Raw genomic sequence first — 20169 nt, 5'->3', positions numbered from 1 at the left:
GCGAAAGTATAAACCATACTCTTATCCTGCCAAAAACCAACTATAACAGTCCCCCTACAAAAGCAAAGCGGACCCTCAGCGCACTAGGAGCGCATTTTACCTATACAATCATACCTAAACCGCTAGTCAACTACTTTCCGTATTTTAGTATATAAATAGACAGATACAAATCTATGTTGAACTTCAAAACCCTCGGTTAATTGGTTTTTACTTGTTATTGCAAAATGTGCTGTTAACGATATGGGTGACAATAGCGCATAAATTATCTAGCAATTTGTAATATAATATACAGGAAGCTTGCCTTTATCACTGGGTTTAAAGGTTTATGTAACACTGCGCTATTCTTTAAGTTCGCAATTTAAAGTCTCGTGACGTACCGGGGACTTCGTTCATAGGTTTCGCTACAACTCCTACAAACAGTGAAGAACACATTGCATCAGACCAACGCGTGTACTATTAGTACATTGATGGCGGTTGCCCTCGGCGGTTTGCCGAAGTTATCTGTCTTTGTTTTTATTTTCCGGTGAAAAAGACAACAACGAAATTTGACCGGAATCATGACTATTGTCATTGTAAAAGTATTTATTGGAATATCTCTTGTTTATCATTTATCCAGCCTTTCTGACGCTCAAGGTAAAACCGTAGTATAGTGTTTTAATAAACTTATGTAATAACTCAATAACTAGCAGGCCTATCAAAATTTGAATGTCATTTAATTACCTGACAAATTTATATACGAATAATATATCACTTGTTACAACAAAAATCCATGGATGGAAGCACGTAGCCTGTGCCCACACGAACATTGCAGAATTAGTACTGCAAGCCATTTTTACATTCGATATCATATCTTCAAAACCGTTTTATCAAATGAATTCTGCTTGAAGCACACCATGTGTTGTTGTTTTAAATTATTTTACTCCTTCTGCCAGTTTGTATACATTTATTTATTCATTAACAGTTTTATCTTGTGCTTCTTTGTTAATATTTTTATCCAGTTGAATAAAGTTTGTCTTTTCATTTATTGTTTTGCATTTTGTAAAGTGATCTTACGCAATGGCTCTATATTTGTTCTCTAACTTATTATAGTCAGTTAGTTAGTATAGCGTAAAAAGGTAACATTGGCGCGATTTGCTAGTTACATTTTACAAGGTAAACTGTATGTAAATATAATTAACAGAAATTGATTTTATTAGAAAAGAAACAATTTTGATTGAAATAAAATTTCTAAAGAAATAGACGGTTCAGCTTGTAAAAACGTGACCCTTCAAAAACTGCCAAAGTTACACCTGTAAGCCAAACCTATCCCCTTTGCGGTATGGACACACATTCACACATACCCCCCCCCCCATAACACCCCCACCCCATACAGAAACCACTCACACGTACTATGCATGAATATTTCACACACAACACTGTCCCTGCATCAACATACACATCAAAGACTAAAGAGATAACATATCCAATTCATAAAAGTAAATACAAAAGTTTATGCGAAATACATTCAAACCTTTATGAAAACCCCTGGGAATAAAAAAGAAAAAAGAGTTCTTCCCGACCGTTTGCATTTAACCTACAATAACTGTTTTTGTTTCGTCTGTCAGGCCAACAACCTGTACCGGAATTAACTTTTCCTCTAATTCTAAATGTGCAAGTGTAAAGGTTGTAAACCATCATACACATAGGCTACGTGTATTGTTTCAAGCAGCAAATTTAACCTATACATTGAAAAATCAAAGCCTAGGGATAATTTGAATTCAGAAATAAAGCGTAATGCAGTATCATTTGCACCCAAATAATGTGCCCAAACGCAGTAAATACGTAAATAATGTGTGAGGTGCAGCCGCCCCTTTTATATTTAAACGTTTTACAGCCAGCCGATAACACATTATTAGGGTGTAAAGGTTAATGCTACACCCTTTATTCCTATTCTATTACCATAAAATAGTGCTATTTAAAGAAAAAACATCATTTTTGCCCAAATATTTTAAGTTGTTTACTTAAGGGGGTGCGTACGCGTATCTACAGAGCGCTACAGCGTAAAGCTGAAAAACTTCTCATAGAAATTGAGGGGCCCTACTATGTCTCACGACCCTCTTTAAGTTACGTACTCGTTCGTAAGTTGCGAAATGATATAATTGAATTATCATGAGGGTTGAAAATATGGGGTAATAATGTGTTTATAATGATATTTGATAGGTAATAAACGGATAAAGCTTTTAAGCTACAAAATACAGATTGCATATCTAAAACCCTACCGTGTCTGTGCTAACATCACACCTTGCAGAGTCTTCAATTAATTCGAAAAGTGACATTTGGCAGGTATAAATCCTCTGGTTTGGTCAGAAAATTTGATAATTTTCGACGTCCGAGTGCATGGGAGTGCTGAATTCTGCAGCTTTTACGTGGTGATTTAGCACCAGTTGTTCATATTTTTTTGTACTTTCGTACGACTATTTCACCAAACCACATTAATTTCTTCATCTCTTTCCAGCTAAAACATGCATTTAGTACACCACAACGTTAATTTTCAAGCCTAGAATCGTGAAATTTTCCGTGAACATCTCTCTCGGTGGTGGAGCATTTATCAAAATCTCCCGGTTCGATATTTTAACAGCAAATTGAGTTCATGCATGCCGCATAGTTTCATATAGTGCGTTTGTGTTCGTTTTTGATCGCATAAGATCAGTCGATTTACAATACGTTAAAACTGGCGGCAAAATGGGAGATTTTGAAAATCACGGGGGTTTAGAGTCCTAGTGTGCGCTAATATTGGATGGAAAATGCGTCCAATGTGCTATTTTTTGGCGTTTTAAACTGTGTAGAGAGGTAGAGGAAGAAATATTCTGAAAACATAATAATGATATGAAATTGGATCGATTGAGAACATTGGTCGAGCTATGAGTTTTAAAATTATTGGACGAGACGTGATCGAGTCTAATATTTTAAAACTCATAGCGAAACCAATAAATATTGTGTGTAAAGCATCCAATTTTATCAGTATTATGTTTTGGATCTAATATTTTGACTCACTTGGATTCACAAGCAGAGCCCCTAGGAAGATCAATGTTTTTTTGATAGGATTACTCTGCTTAGAGAGAGTATAAATAATAATAAAGATCTATACATCAAAGATATGTTAAACTATACTTAAAGACCCATTCAGTGATTCCAGCGCAATTGTAAAAAAAAATTATATATTGCTTAAAAGTGAAGGATAAGTCATTCAAATTGACATTTGGTATTTTTGAAATGAAAAATTTGGCAAAAAACGAAGAAAAACAGCAGTATTGACGAAGTTGAAGCCCCATTCCAATACATGTAGCTAATTTATATAGGCCTACTGTCATTATATAAATTACAGATTCATGTAAATGCCTTATTTTGTCTCAAATACACTGAACTACTAGCAGGTAATGTTAGTACATCTATGACAATGACAAAGGTACCAAAATCTGAATTTGGATGATTTTTACGATCATCCGGATGAACAAATCACTGAGTGGGCCTTTAATCTGAATCCTTATGATAGAAGAAATACATGTGTATGTTTTTTGACCCGTGAGCATTTTGTGTACTCAACTTTTTGTAATATAGGCCTACAATTAATTGGGAATTCAACAACATACGGGTCTATACAAGTACGATCATCGTAGTTTTGTAACAATTGCCGTTCAAATTTTAGAAATTCAAAGAACTTGCTCGGATTTGTCCACTTTCAAAAGGGTTTCCACAATTTTCAGCCCAAGTCATTTTTCATAGGTTTCTATGATAAAATAACTTATCGAAAGTCGCGGGAAACAATTTCAAAAATTCAACACCTCAACCATCAACAAGAAACTGGCAAATATCGCGGTGAAAATCTTCATAAATCGCCAAATCGATGGTGTGATGCTGTCGATGCAAAAGGGAAACCACAATGACCGCAACAGTAAATTTTGACGGAAAGTGAATATTGCTACTTTTAAATTTGTACCTACCATCAGTTTTAATTTCATAACTTGTTTATTTCTGCAGCATTTTGTCATTGCTAAAATTTGAAATTAAAAAATAAATCGTTCCTGGTAATTATTGATACCTTGATTTTCGAAGTCACTGCAAGAGTTCAAACCTGAGGAGAATAATTATATTAATTATTTATAAATATCTTTGATTTGATTGTAAAAAATAAGGATCTTTCAATAAAAATTTGCATTAAAACATACACTTTTGAGGAAAATGTATAAGTGGATCCAATAGTGCATAATTGTCAACTTTGTGAAAAAGAAGGGAATGAATCTTAAATTACATCCTTCTTCAACGATCTCATTTTTGAACCGACTTTATCCAAAATAGAAGATGTCTTCCACTAGTATTGATGATTATTATTATATAGAAGACGTACACGTTATCTTACGGATGCCACTGTCAAACGATCATTCCACCCAGGGCTATGGGTTTTGAATAACAGGTAATTAACCATGTTAATATATATCTTCTTGAAGGTACTCAAACTTGCGATCAAGGATGGCCGATACTTCCGTACAACAGGGGTAATAATGACGGTCATGGTTATACCATTGTTTCAAGCAAAGAATTTTCCTGCTATGGATATGTTACGCAATGGTCTTGGTATGCAAAGTACTCTTCTAGACCGTTCCGTGCGGTAGTATGGAGACCAGTGTCTGGTTATTCTTCTCGATTTAAAATCGTTGGAATCAATGACATACCTTCAAAGAGCCAGGGTTCCGAAACGTTTACGGTACCAGAATCCCAACGCATTACAGTCGAACCTGGTGACGTCATTGGTTGGTCATTTCAGTATCACACTATAAGATATGATACTGGCGGTAGTGATCTTGTACATTGGAGATCTGGAAACCTTTACTCTTCATTGCAAGTGAATCAAATACAAGACTTTAACGAAGGAATTGGTTTTCGTCAGTACTCCATTAGAGCCACAGTTCTTCAAGGTAAAAAACGAAATAAATGGTAGTTAACCGGTGCATCCGATACACACATACAAGCTGTATCAAAATGATTGGTACTCATCAATTTTCATTGATAATGGATGAGTGTGACATCAAATTCAACATGAGATCCTAAAAATTTGTAGATTAATCGCCATAAAAAGTCATAAATTATACATTTTGGACATTTCAAGAGTATCCAATGCTGCATATTGAAGAGACAGGTTTTTCAATAAACATACAAATTGATGGGTACCATCATTTTAATACAGTCCGTAGGTACACGGTGTACACGGGGCTTGAAGAATGAGGGGAATTAAAGTAAAAACACTGAATAAAATACGGTTTTGGTCTAATATCACTTGGTCTAATATCCATTTAGTGTATACACAATTGGTCTATTACCAGAAAGGCTTATCACCACTTCCAACTGAAAAAGGGGGCATACTGACAGGCACATACTGTCACTTCTTATGTTGAGTTCCCTCCCCCGATCATCTCATGGTTGTGTGTCAAATTGATATTGCTAAACCATGTCTGGCTAAGAAAATTGTTAAATACCGTAACTTTAAGGCCATAAATCAAGTTTAGTTCAAATCTGATCTTTGTGTAATTACCACCTGATGCTACTTGTGAACACTATCTCAATGATTTTGATGATATGTTACGCTCCATTATGATCAACCACGCTCCTGAAGAGACTAAGTATACCGTACTATATATTAGACCATGTTATCCATGGTACAATGATTTAACAGTTTAAGAGCAAAGAAAGTTGCGTCGTAGGTTAGAAATAAAAATGAAGAAAACATGGCTGACTGGAAGACAAACAGGCCTATCTGGAGCAAAGGGTCCATGATAACAAGCTTATTGAGAGAGATTAAGTTGAATCATGAAAATTAGCTAAGTCTGATGCTAAGGGTATTTCTCAAACTTTAAATACCCGGTAAACTGGTTTCCAACTGTTCAAATAAATTATGCAAGATTGATATCATACCTACCAACCTCACGGTTGTTTGATTGGCTTCATTATTAGGTAAATCAAAACTATAGGTGGCGCTATTTATCCTAAATCATATTTCTTAATTTCAAAGGGACAGGTGATCAATACGGCCATTAAAACAGATGGAATAGTAAAACAAGCAACAAAGACATTTTATAAACACATTTCATCCAACAATAGAACGAATTATTATGTATTAAAAGCTTGAAAGAGTAATTCCCAGTAACTAAATAGCGCCAACAATTTTGACATAAATAGATAGATTTTATATATTATGAAAAAGCTTTAAAAATGCTGTAAAATGAATAACTTTGAAAAAGAGGGGAAATTAAAGTTGAGCATGACTCAAAAGCATCTGTATACATTAGCATGATATCACTTTTAGCTGTTTAAGCCTAAAATTGGTTGTACATGATGTTTTGTTTAAAAAACTAAAAAATTATCACATCAAACAACTGTGGCTTCTTTATAAAGATCATCTGGACACTTTTGTACCTCACCACACTACTTTGATCAACATGTCTTTATCTCAAGGTGTTTTCCTAAAACCTTTCTCTCCAATCCTAAAAAAAACCATCCTGGATTGTAATGAGTTGGCCAATTATAGGCCTGTGTCAAATATTAAGTTTGTGTCCAAGTTGATTGAAAAGGTTGTTTGTAAACAAATTAATCAACATAATGTCTGTGAACAATCTCAGTGAAATTAAGCAGTCTGCATGTACACAAAACAGGGGATGAGATGTTGAATGCCGTAGACAATCTGGAGGTGGTGTTACTTGTGCTGCTGGATTTGTCTGAGGCATTCGACACCATTGATCATGATGTGCTGCTGTATTTTATCTCTGGAAAAACATTACTTTCTCTGGAAATGTCCTGAAATGGGTGAATTCATATCTTAAAAAACAGGTTAACGCTTTTCTCCGAAGCTCGTCCACTTAGTTATGGGATAAAACAGGGCTCAGTTGTAGGCCCACTTATGTATGTCATCTATACGCTACCTATAGGAGGAATTATTCGCAAATACGGATTAACTTATCACCTATAATACGCTGATGGCACTTAGATTCTGACATCTTTTAACCCTAAAGAACCAGGTGACCTCGATGAAGCTCTTCGCAAACTGGAATCATGCATTAGTTAACTAAATAACTTGATGTGCTAAATTTAACCTCAAACTAAACAGTAATAAAACTGATTTTTTTTTGTCCCCGGCACAATGCAAACACTCAGTACTCTTAGCCTAATTGAATTTAAAGTTGGTGATAGTATCATAAAACCATCTGATACTGTACAAAACTTACGCATCATATTGGACTCGTATCTCTCAATGACTCGATAGTCCATCTCCACTTATGCACAAACTGCATTGGTTGCCCTTGAGAGAACGCATCAACTTCATAGTTCGCTAAGAAAACTCCATTCCGGACTGGTCACAAGATCATCAATGGACAAAACTCAAATCACTACTTATGTTGGCGACAGAGCATTCCAATCTGCTGTACCAGCACTGTGGAACTGGCACCTATGTAAAATCAGCGAGGCACGCACAATCACAAGCTTCAAGAAAATCTTAAAATCTCACTATTATGCTTATTAATTGTGTGCTTTGTTTATCATTCTGCATGTTCTTGTCATTCACTGCACTGTGCGCCTTGATCTTTATGTAAAAGGCGCGATATAAATCGTGTATGTATTTACCATACCGTACAGTATATCGTATTTAGTTAGACTATTGGAACACAAAAACACAAAAATGACATGCCATATAGGGATAATACACAACATACAATTTATAGGTTACATAGAAACTAAACGTATAATCACATGTAGTGCTTGTTCTGACTGAAATCATTGTGAGTTGCGATTTCTTCGTCAAAACCTTAAGAAATACAATTTGGCTCATGTCTGTCAGACATTGTCTGATAAGCAATGATACGCGATAGGTACTTAACTCGATCAAACTCTACATTATCCATCCATTTCGTTCCCCGTTGTTCTTTACGATATTGAATGCGCAACAATACCATACCTGTCTGGACTGAATTCATCGTCAACCCTTACGTCAACCCTTAACCCAACTTGGTTTGTGTAAGAAACGTAACGATACGTGAGTTTTAGCTTGTTTTAAACAGCTGCGTAACTAAATGGTTTACGGGTTCAACATCTCCATGAAATTCTACATACATTTTGTTGTTCATAAATAGATTACAAAACGTACCAGTATGTTCTGATTTCATCGTGAGACTCTTACATAGGACTAAAATTGCGTACCCGTATGACCTGACTTCATCGTCAAACTATTACAAAGTACGAACTTGGGTAAATATGCCACATACATAATGATATGATAACGCGATGGGTTTTTGATTGTTGTTACTACCTATGTAAGTAAATGCCTAAAATCTCAATAAAATTCTCCATTTCGTTGTTCCGTTGTTCTTTACGATACTACGTCGTATAGGCTTACAAAACGTACCGGTATGTTCCGATTTCATCGTGACTCTCTTACAAAGTAAGCTAAAGTAGGATTCAACGTTGATCGGGGAGAGTGGGGACGTATTACATAACCCTATCAGCGAGCATTTTATGTGCATTGTATATACTACGCTTAAATCACATAGTTATGGTCAACGGTTTTCTCAATTTAATAAGCTCTTATTATTTCCTTCCCTTTTTGTGGTGTAGTTATAGATGTGGATCCCCCAGTTGTTTCAGGATGTCCACGTGATATTGCGCCGGCTATTGAACTTGGAATGACCGAAACAGCAGTAAACTGGACAGAACCTACCGCGATAGATGACACAGCAATAACAGAAGGAAAAACTCATTCACCTGGAGATATTTTTCAACTTGGCATAACTCACGTGGCATACATATTTAAGGATTTGCTTCAAAATAGGGCTGCATGTACTTTTACGATTAACGTACACACTGGTAAGTTAACGGATTGGGATTTGCCTATAACCGCCAAGCCATGCAGTTAATTTTTCACGTTATTCGTTTGACAATTTCATTTCTTGTCATTTTTTGTAACACGTCTAGTGAAGGTGGAGGTCGTAGCTTTCCTGGATTTTCGCTATAACACACCCGATGTCTGTATTCTCCCTTAATCAGGCAGGCCCACGGCTCTCATCTATACACCCTGCACTTTTCTCATCAGCTCGTTAATTTAGCTACACATATAGCTGCAATTATCTTCTTTATGTCACTGTTTATTGGAATTGATGACGTAGCGTTAAAATGGTTTAAATCATATCTGCATGACAGACATCAGCTTGTGTGCATTAATAATGAAAGGTCCGAAAAAGTCCGTCTTGACTATGGCGTTCCCCAAGACTCTGTCATCGGACCCAGCGCTTTCTCAATATACACATTACCACTTGGTGACATTATACAAAGCCATGGCCTTGATTACCATTGCTATGCGGACGATACCCAGATATACATTTCTGTAGACCCTGAGCAATGTAGCGTTGATGCTGCTATCAATCGCTTGGACAGATGAATGTATTGATGAGGTAAAATTGTGGATGTCACATAACTACTTGAAACTAAATGATGACAAAACAGAGTTCATGGTTATTGGCTCAAAATATCAAACTGCAAAAGTCCGTGTTGCACATATCAGGGTAGGAACCTGGGTGTTATTTTTGACTCATCCCTTTCTATGGAATACCATATTACAACAGTGTGTAGAGCAGCATATGTGTCCATTAGAATCATAGGTCGTATCCGTAAATGTAAACGTACATGTAAACAGGGAGACTGCCGAAATGATGGTACATGCCTTCATAACATCCAAGATAGACATTGGCAACTCTCTGTTTCATGGCATCACAAAGACCCAACTGCACAGACTACAGAGAATTCAAAACATTGCTGCCAGACTTATTACATACACAAAACCACATGAGCAACCTGTTTTACATGACTTGCATTGGCTAGCAGTTGAACAAAGAATCATATTTAAAATAGCCTTGTTTGTCTACAAGATCTTGTGTATATCAGCTCTAGCATATTTAAATGAACTTGTAGAAATGTATTCACCAGCTCGTAACCCCCGTTCTTCTACAAAAGGACTTCTTCAAGCAAGAAACAGTTGTCAGAAACCAGTGGGGCAGCAGATCATTTCATGTTTCAGCTGCAAACATTTGGAACAATCTGCCATTTTCGGTTCGCTCTGCCAAGAGCTTGTGTAGTTTCAAAACAAACTTGAAAACACATTTGTTCCAAAATGCTTTTAATTGACTCTTTGCATATCATGAACTATACAACACTGATGAACTGTTTTGGTATTAATTGTTATAATATGTTTGTATCATTGTACATTGGTTGTTTTTTGCAAAGCGCCATGAGCGTCTCTCGATGGATACCGGCGCTTTATTAAGTGTATATTATTATTATATTATTATTATTATTATTATTATTATTATTATTATTATTATTATTATTATTATTATTATTATTATTATTATTATTATTATTATTATTATTATTATTATTAAAATACCACGATGAAAACCACTGCGCATGCGTGAATCCCAGGGTCTGCGGTGACGCAATCACCCTAAAGCCTCCAGCATACTTTCCTGCCGCTTGCCGCTGCGGCAAGCGGCAGGGCTTTTCAACCAATGACAAGCCTTGATTGTGTCCGTTTGTCTGCAATGCGTGTGCGCCACGCCGCTCAGCGGCAAGCGGCAGGGTAGTATGAAACCAGCATAAGTGTTATATGCTCACGGAATCGCTGCCCGGGGCAGCGTTACCCGTGTGGCTACCGGTCCGTGATCGTGGGGGTTCTAAGGTTCGAATCCCGGGCCTGCCAAGTGACTTCTTTGGTCATCTTCTCTCCTTTTTCGTTTCTTCTTTAACTTCCGATAGAAAAAGCAGGGTTGGGTGTTAGGCTTAATTAATTTATATTCTTGTTAGCTTGCATTCAAGCTGTCCATCAATCATTGTAGACCTGCTTCAGAACTTAACTGGTATACCACCATTACCTGATCATCTGCTGCATTTCCACATTGAGAATCACAGATCATGACAGTAGACATCCTTGACGTACTCTTCTCCAAACTACACTTGGGGTTAAAACGACATGTGTCCTCTCTGAAACCTGTCCTGTCGGCTTGTCAATCATCCGTCTCTCCAGTCAACTCCAAACCTCTTCTGAATGCCTAATAGCTTCATGCAGTACACTCTCTCGGTCAAAAGCTTTCTCTAATCTACAAATCAAGCACATAATGTATTGCCGCGTTCCAGGCTTCTCTCGCCGAGTAAAACTCATATTACAGACCTGGTTAAACCCAAACTGGTTTTGGTGGGTTTTTTTAGCCTTTGATTCTCAGAATGGTGTTTGATGCATGCAGGGCGCTGATTATGTTGATTAAGCATAAGCTTTTATTCATATTGTTGTTGCCTTAATTCGTAATACAGTCATTTGGTTTTGTTCTTCATCTCATTTGTATTTTTTCCTTTACCGCTTTTAAATACAGGGTGTCCCAAAAAAAGAGGCCCCTCATTGCGCCCTCTTTTTCTTCTATTTCTGAAAAGTTGATCAAATATATTTTGGTGTGTAAAGAAACCTTGAGTCGTTAGCTTTAAGGTGGCTGTGTACTCTCAGACATGCATGTAGTAAAAGTGCAATAACTTTGTAATTATTCGCGCAAAACATATAAAAGTATACATTTTATGAAGGCAAGACATCAATAAATCTTAATATAAATACAGATTTGGGGTAAAAACAACAATTTTGAAGAAAATCACAAAAAGTGAGTTTTTGGCAATATTTGTTAGGTACATCATAACAAAAAACACTCTTTCCGAAATATTTTATTTTGTTTTTAGCACAATCTTGAGGCTCCATTCCAAAAACGGTTTTTTTATTTTTTTGATATTGGCCTTATTTTTTGAGATATTGACCATATAAGGCATCAAAATTAACTTTTTAAAATTCAAAAACGCCTATTTGCACAAAATGATGCCCAAAATCGGAAATAGACCAAAATAAAAAAAAATGAGAAAACCGTTTCTTGAGTCGATCATACTTTTTACGATGATCATATTTGCTTACCTATAGATGCTGTATTTATTGAGTTATCGTGTACCTAAATCGTCATTTTACCGAGAAAATGAACATTGGAATAATGGCCGTTGAAGTTTAAAGTGGTCACATTTTGCACTTTCATCGAATCTCACAGGAGAATGCGACAGTTTTCGTTGTTGTAACTTATATTACGTGAACATCGGGTAAATCCACAGCCCCTTGAGAAGTTTGAGCGAAATCCATTCATAACTTGATATTTAAGTCGGGGGAAAGAACTTGACAAAACCTACGTTTTATCAGCTAAAACGGAGCCGTTTGACCACTAGGTTTTTGTGAAATCAGTGCTTCCGTGGTGTTTCCATAAGATGCGCCGCGCATGCAGATAAGCGTCGCGTATGCGTCGCGTATTTGTGCGTTAACAAATTGCGCGATACGCAACGCGATGAGTTGTTGCGCGCGTGTACCTTGCTGGTACAACAAAGATTTTCTTTCCTTTTCAATTTCAAACACGAGTGGAATAGTGAAATAAAATCCTTAAAATATTGCAGTTGGAGTTTACAAATCTGGATTTTCATTCCTTGTATTTATAAAAACATAACAAGGTACAAACATATCAAAAAAACTCAATTTTGAGAAAGAAACAATGGCTAGAGTACACAGCCGCGTTAATAAACTAAAACAATTATATCAATCGGCTCACAACTTTTGAAGATATGCTCTTTTAAAGAAATGTACCCGTTTTTCACTCTGTCCACGGAGAAGGTTTGGCTACTTCAAAGATTGAAAGGAGTACACATACCATGCATGAATATCAAACATTCCTCAATGATAACTTTATAAAATAACTTTATTTATGGAATGGGCTTTACCGGTGGGTTTATGGGCAATGGATTTGGTTAATATTGTCATTAATTTGTGAGTAAAATGGATGCCGAATAGGACTTCTTTTGCTTTACTTGCAATTACTTATTTTTCTTGGTTATTTATGCCGTTTTGTTTTATTATGTTTCTTACTTTCTTACTTTGTTGTTTCTTGCTTTCTTTTTTATTTACAACATAAGTCATTTCTCTTTTTAGGATAAAAGGTAGTCCTAAAAGGCTGTTTGGTTTGTCTTTGGTTCTTCTGAAGTGAGTTTACTGTGCTGCTCTGCCCTCTACCTGGTTGCCTCCTTGGCGAATACAGGTTTCAGCCCTGGTCCTCATTGCATCAATTGCGTTGCCTACCATCCTTGTGCGCCAGATACTTGCGAATGCATTCAGTAATACGTTTGCGAAGATCTTGGATTTTGCCACAAAGGAAAAAAAATCAAGTGGTGTGAGGTCTGGTGATCGTGCAGGCCACTCCACAGCGTGACCCATCCCAACCACTCTTTTTGCTATCCGTGGACAGAGTGAAAAACGGGTACTTTTATTCAAAAGGGCATATCTTCAAAAGTTGTGAGCCGATTGAAATACCTGTTTTGGTTTATTAAAGCTAACGATTAAAGGTTTCCTTACATACCAAAATATATTTAATCAACTTTTCAAAATAGGAGAAAAAGAGGGCGCAATGAGGGGCCTCTTTTTTTGGGACACCCTGTATAAAAATAGGCTTAAAATAATTTGCGCCAAATGTTATAGGTCTAGTTAATTTAGATAATAATTGCAAATAAATATATATATTATATGAGACAAATCAGCGGCGAATGGTGTCTAAGACAATGTACGTGGCTGATTAATCAAATAATTTATTCGATTTTGTCTCAAGGTTTTACGTTACATAATAATGAATTTTCCAGATAGGTCAAAGGGCAAAGTGTCCTAAAAAAAACCGGAAGTTACAATAGCGATTTGGCTTATTGTGATAAAATCATTGTTGAATTTGCCATATTTCCGATGACAAACTTTACTGTTTCATTGTTCTTTATTCACAGTCGATACAATACCTCCATCAATTTTTAACTGCACGAATATAACCACAAGTACTGAGCTTGGAACCGACGGAACTAATGTTTCTTGGAGTGAGTCATTTGCTACTGATCTATCTGGCACACCACGTCTTATACGATCACACGAGCCCTCTACGAAGTTTCCTATTGGACAAACACCTGTAACATACCTATTCATTGACACGTCAGATAACGCAGATACTTGTAGTTTTACAGTAACGGTTAACATAGGTATGTATATAACCATAATGCAAAGGATAAGTATAGATATACTGTAAATTTAAGAGTTATTCTTGTGCGGAACATAAATATATGCACCATAATATTATAAGTAGCTGTCAAATTCTACAAATCCTTACTAAAGCTATTAAAAGTTGGATGTCACATTTTGGAATTGAAGACCCCAGTGGATAAAGTAGTTAAGTGCCATTTTGACGAAATTGAGTTATTGGCAGATTATAAGTCACTAGGGGTCAAACATTTTTTCCCGAAAATTTGGGTCGATTTGACCCCTTCCAAGTAGGGGTCACGTGAGGGGTCAAGTGGGGTCAAAATTTCAAAATGGTCCGATTTGTTTCAAATTGGTCCCAAATTACTCCTTAGGGTATAAGGATTACAAAAATATATAGTTTGCCATATCTAACGTGCTTAGTTTAGCAGTTATAGGGTCAAGGTCAATCAAAGGTCAAACGAGGTCAAATTTTCAACAACATCCGATTTGCATAAATGATACACCAAATTGTTCCTCTCGATATGGGCATTTTAAAAATGTATACTTTTAACAATTATTAACTTTCAATTTTTTGAAAAATGCAATTGTTTAAATCTGACCCATGGTTTTAGTGGAAAAAGTAGTCAAGTACAAAATACTGATTATTGATTATAGAAAATCAATAAATGACAAATCGTTGAAAAATAGCTACATTAAGTACAATATCCATATCAATTCATTACAGCAAATTTTATACAAAAGTAACTAAGTTTGTGGTCAATAGACACAATGCCGCATAACTTTAAACCCATTTTTCTCGGAACTGGTATTTTGGCACTTAACTACTTTATCCACTAAGGTCTTCAATTAAAGTCTGTCACAACGTAGGCACAGGTGATATCACGTAAACATGTTAAAATCAACAGCAACCTGTTTTAATTTCGCTCCATCAGTATGGGTCAAATGCTTTGAAACAACAGGACTGTGTTTGAGTTCTGTGAACACAGCACGTCTAGTTTATAATTTCCTTATTATAGGTAATCCATACTACTACCGATTCCCGAAACACAACATTATTTTGGGATTGGGGAATAAACAATATCCTGTTTTGCCAAATAAAATATAGCAAAATCTTAATATTTTAAGTCCAATTTTAATATTCGGCTGGGTTTAGTTAATAATTGCTTTATTTTTATATTTATTGGTTATAAGATATGTTACAAAAAGTGTTAGAGTACAGAAACCTAAAGTTAGTCTATCAGCAAGTCTTTGGGCTTTATGTCACTGCATCTTACAAAGCATGTTCTTGACCCTTATTCCTATATAAAAATTGGTCAAATATCTAGATTGGAATTTTATTGCAAGTTACTTCTAACTAAAGTAGTAGGACATAATGTATGTTTCATTTTCCAAAAAAGATAATATTGTTTAATCCCCCACCCCAACAAATAGTGCTGTATATTTCTGGAATCGGAATTAGAACTGAGCACTACTTCATGCATTGTATCTTTCTTATACTAAATATTCAATTTTGAAATTGCTTCCAATGCGGATTTGCATTAAATAATTGAACTAAGATTTGTTTTCTCATCAAAAAAGCAAAACACGTTCTTTTCTTATTGTTGCAGTTGATACGACGACACCAACGGTTACTGGATGTCCATCTGATTTTAATAGCGTAGGTGGAAGACACGTCACGTGGAGAGAACCTGATGCTTGGGATTTGTCTGAGAATATCACCATTGTGAAATCGCATTTGCCAGGATTATTCGTTAGCAAACAAAGTGAAGTAGTATATGCGTTTACCGATTCATCTGGGAATACTGCGTTCTGCAGATTTACTATTTATATGTCATGTACGTATGTACCATAATGTTAAAGTATAAAATTTAAAAGGAAATATCTTTGACTACCTGGACATCGGGATTAAATAAGCACTAAACAAAATATTATTTCTAATACAAAATTCCTGAAGTGAAAGTCTAATGTATAGAGATATAGATTAACGTAAGTTGCATACAACAAAGCGATGATGTCATAATTTGGTATTCGTCACTATGGAAAAAATGAAACACCGTGAAACTGCAGCTGATTATAAAGATTTCGGCTTGTTCAATAAAATTAAGGTATAATCATTCAACCATTTCATTATTTTTTTTCAAATTTTAGATGACACCGTTCCTCCTGTTGTAAGCGACTGTGATGAAGACATAGAGGCCTATGCTGAACTCGGTGTGTTAGAAGAACCGGTATACTGGACTCAACCTTCAGCTACTGATGATTATGGACGTGTTATGTTAATTCAAGCCACTCATTCTCCTGGTGAAAGATTTCCAATCAAAACGACCTCAGTAATGTACTTATTCGCAGATGATTCTTATAATATAGCATACTGCAACTTCTCAGTCGTGGTACATGAAGGTAACATACAATGAATACTCATGGGAAAGTATGAGGCATCTAGGCCCGGCAACTGGTCATTCATTTTTAATTGTTTCGCTATAAGATTCGTAAAAACTAGTATTATGTATTGTGGTGTAATTAGGTTTATTTTTGTTTGAGACAGGTCTAAATGATAATCCTTAATTTATTTGGAACGGGTGGTTTGGGTTACTTGCTTCCGAAGGCTATAGGCAAAACATCTAATTCTTGATTATGAGAGCCAACCTGTGTACGCACAGATATTTACGTCGAGCTTACTACGCATAGACAACACGCTTACGGCGCAAGCATATCTTTCGAGAATTGACCAATCACAATCAAGTCAAGTCAAGTCAAGTCAAGCAATACTTTAGTCTTTAAATCTCGCGCGCGATCGTGTTGTTCCACGAAAAGTACGCTGACACAGTACATAGAACGTACATCCTCTCATGATCGAAAATTAGATATTTTGCCTATACGAAGGTCATAATTTGTATTAATATTATTTAAAGTAAAAATATGATGGGTATATTGAATTATTTCTTTAAAGTTGATACAACGCCACCTACCATTCACTCTTGTCCATCGGATATTAGTTTAGACATTCAACCTGGTAGATCTAGGACACCTGTATATTGGATGGCTCCATCAGCTACGGATGTGTCAGGAAACGTATCACTCGTGTCTCAAAGTCATCATCCTGGAGATGCATTCACAACTGGAAACACTGAGGTTGTATATGTGTTCAAAGATGGAAGCAACAATGAAGCACGCTGTGCATTCCAAGTCAACCTGAGAGAAGGTAAACCTGCCATGATTTAGAAAAACGTCAGTTACATGATTTGTGTATATCATTTTTTAGAACAATTTCATTTCATTATATTTCATATTTATTGAAAATAACATCGTGGCAAATAGCCAAATTGCGTTCCTTTACAATCTTAAAACATCAAAATTATTTACTATTATTACACATATAAGTTATTAAAATATAATCTTACAAGAAATAAGCATAAGAAAAACATAAAATATTATATTGCACATAATTATTAATTATTACAAAAGCTTATCTCCACACTCACCCCATCACACCCCACTCACACACACACCCCACTCACACACACACCCACTCACCCCCCACACACCCCACTCACACACACACACCCCACTCACACACACACACCCCACCCCTCACCCCCACACACCCCACTCACACACACACCCCACTCACACACACACCCCACTCACACACACACACCCCACTCACACACACACCCACTCACCCCCACACACCCCACTCACACACACACCCCACTCACACACACCCCACTCACACACACACCCCACTCACACACACACCCCACTCACACTCACACCCCACTCACACCCCCCCCACTCGACTCCTAATGACACCTCTTACTCCCAAACACACCAAATCAAATAAGCATAAGAGAAACACAAAAATTATATTGCACATAATTATTACACGCACACACACACCAAATCATTCATATTCACACTCATACCCATACCATAAAAATTATCACATCAAAATAATTAAATTCCATCAAATTGTTAAAACTGCATCATTGGGTGAAACAAAACATCAATTTTTAAGCATTAAGTAAGTTGATGAAGTGTGGAATTTGACTCTTTCTGAACCGCTCAGTTCTACAAGGTATACGAATGATGGAATCTGAATTGCGCAATTCTCTGCCATGCATAGAACGCCTAGGTGGAATGAGATTGCTCGTACGATCACATTTTTGGCAGAGACTGAGCAAATTTCACACTGATTTTTCCTACGGTCAGAAAGAGTCTGAATTCCACATTCTTCAATTGCATCAGTATATGAGTTGTATTTCTTGCCAAGTATTATTTTGCAAGCCCTTTTTTGCACTTTTTCAAGAGAATTAACCTGTTCACATGTCAAAGACGAATCCCATACAACATCACCGTATTCTAACAATGGCCGTACATAGCGTTTGTAAATAACTGCTTCATCAGAGGTAAAACCAAATCTTTTAAGGGTACGGAGCATATACATGCGGATATAGTGATACTTATCTGAAATGCGCTATAGTGTGTACAATAGCTGAAATGATCCTAATGTTTATGTAATACATAACATAAAATACATTTATTATTGGTAAAAGCAATACAATACAAAGAAACTTGAAATGTATGTAATTATGAAACCAGTATGTCTGAGTTGCACCAAGTAGACGGTATATTGATCTGTGTTCATTTGTTTAGAGCATTAACAAAACACCTGACCATCGATTGAATATGCAACAAATTGCCAGAAATACCGAAAAAGAAATCCGAAACAAAAACAAGCAAACGAGGTATTTACATTTAAGGTTTATTTTTATTTTCATCAGTCTTTGTAGGCAATACCACACTCATATACATGGATACGGCCCCACCTGCAATAGTTAACTGTCCTTCGAATATTCACGAATCCGCTGAGTTAGGCATCTTACAGTTGGCAGTATCTTGGTTGGAACCTTCAGCTGTGGATCTGAGAGGAATTTCCAAATTACAAAGTGCTACACACAGACCAGGGGCTTTGTTTCCAGTGGAATCATCTACAGAAGTTTCATATGTCTTTGTAGATGACTCGGGAAATCTCGCAACCTGTAACTTCCCTGTTACTGTTTCAGCAGGTACAAAATGTGTTTTTCTCTTAAATTGAATAAGGCTATAATGTGCATGAAATGTGGAGTTCAATCGTCATATGTTTTAGGAATTCAATACGGTACGTGCTGTTTAATGTAATATATATTTTTTATTTTTGTCCATTTGTTCATTGTGAAAAAGTAAAATGAAACACTATGCACTTGATGCTTCCGCGCTGTTGATGTTTCTTATCCCACTGTTTTTTACCATTTTGATATACCTCAATTCTTTTTAATACTTCATCTCAGTTGACTCATCACCACCTGAAATAACACTTTGTCCTGACGATATAAGTGAGACTATTGAGATCGGTGACGAAAGTAGACGTATTTCATGGATTGAACCGTGGGCATCTGACATCTCAGGCAATGTGACATTAAGAAGTCAGACTCACACCTCTGGTGACCAATTTAAGCCCGGAAAGATTCGGATAACATACGTATTCGCGGATGGTGATGGAAATTCAGCATCATGTAACTTTTACATTATATTAACCTTAGGTAAGCTAATAAGTTGTATTGAGAAGATAAACGGCGAATTCGTCAAAAAAAGCAACCTTTAAATATGATGAATCTATGATTAAAACCATTTTGTGCGCCTTACATACGCCTTACTGTCATGATAAATATATCCACTTTCCGATTTTCGATACATTGATAAATGATTTTGATCAAACTAGTTGCCTTGTGTTTACAGTGGATACCAGGAGGCCACAAATGGTGTACTGTCCATGTGATATTGTGACTGATGTTGAACTTGGATCAATTGGAACGATTGTGAACTGGACAGAGCCGTCGGCTATCGATGATTCCGGAAATGTCACCTTGCTTGCTAAGACCCATTCATCGGGAGAATTGTTTGGTGCTGGAAAAGCACTGTAACCTACCTTTTTGTGGATCCGTCAAACAACATTGCAGCCTGCACATTTCAGATTA

The 20169-nt window shown here is 36.3% G+C and overlaps 1 protein-coding gene across 1 annotated transcript; it reads left to right on the top strand.

The window, feature by feature from the left end:
* Positions 1-323: 323 nt before the first annotated feature.
* Positions 324-19250, top strand: LOC140166620 (hyalin-like). Its single transcript, XM_072190120.1, has 8 exons — positions 324-633; positions 4485-4952; positions 8638-8886; positions 13906-14151; positions 15760-15987; positions 16301-16552; positions 17103-17354; positions 18937-19250. Exons 1-8 carry the CDS (start codon positions 558-560, stop codon positions 19248-19250), a joined length of 2085 nt encoding a protein of 694 aa, XP_072046221.1. The 5' UTR covers positions 324-557.
* Positions 19251-20169: the final 919 nt, after the last annotated feature.

The sequence above is a fragment of the Amphiura filiformis genome, chromosome 12 (assembly GCF_039555335.1).
Source record: "Amphiura filiformis chromosome 12, Afil_fr2py, whole genome shotgun sequence".
Classification (NCBI taxonomy): Eukaryota; Metazoa; Echinodermata; class Ophiuroidea; order Amphilepidida; family Amphiuridae; genus Amphiura; species Amphiura filiformis.
Note: the sequence above shows the minus strand (reverse complement) of the source record. Positions and strands in the feature narration are given on the sequence as shown.

Coding starts and splice junctions, on each gene's coding strand:
- LOC140166620 (XM_072190120.1), top strand. CDS start 558: ATGACTATTGTCATTGTAAAAGTATTTATTGGAATATCTCTTGTTTAT. Junction 634..4,484: donor CAGCCTTTCTGACGCTCAAG/GTAAAACCGTAG, acceptor ATCTTCTTGAAG/GTACTCAAACTTGCGATCAA. Junction 17,355..18,936: donor CCAAGTCAACCTGAGAGAAG/GTAAACCTGCCA, acceptor TATTTTCATCAG/TCTTTGTAGGCAATACCACA.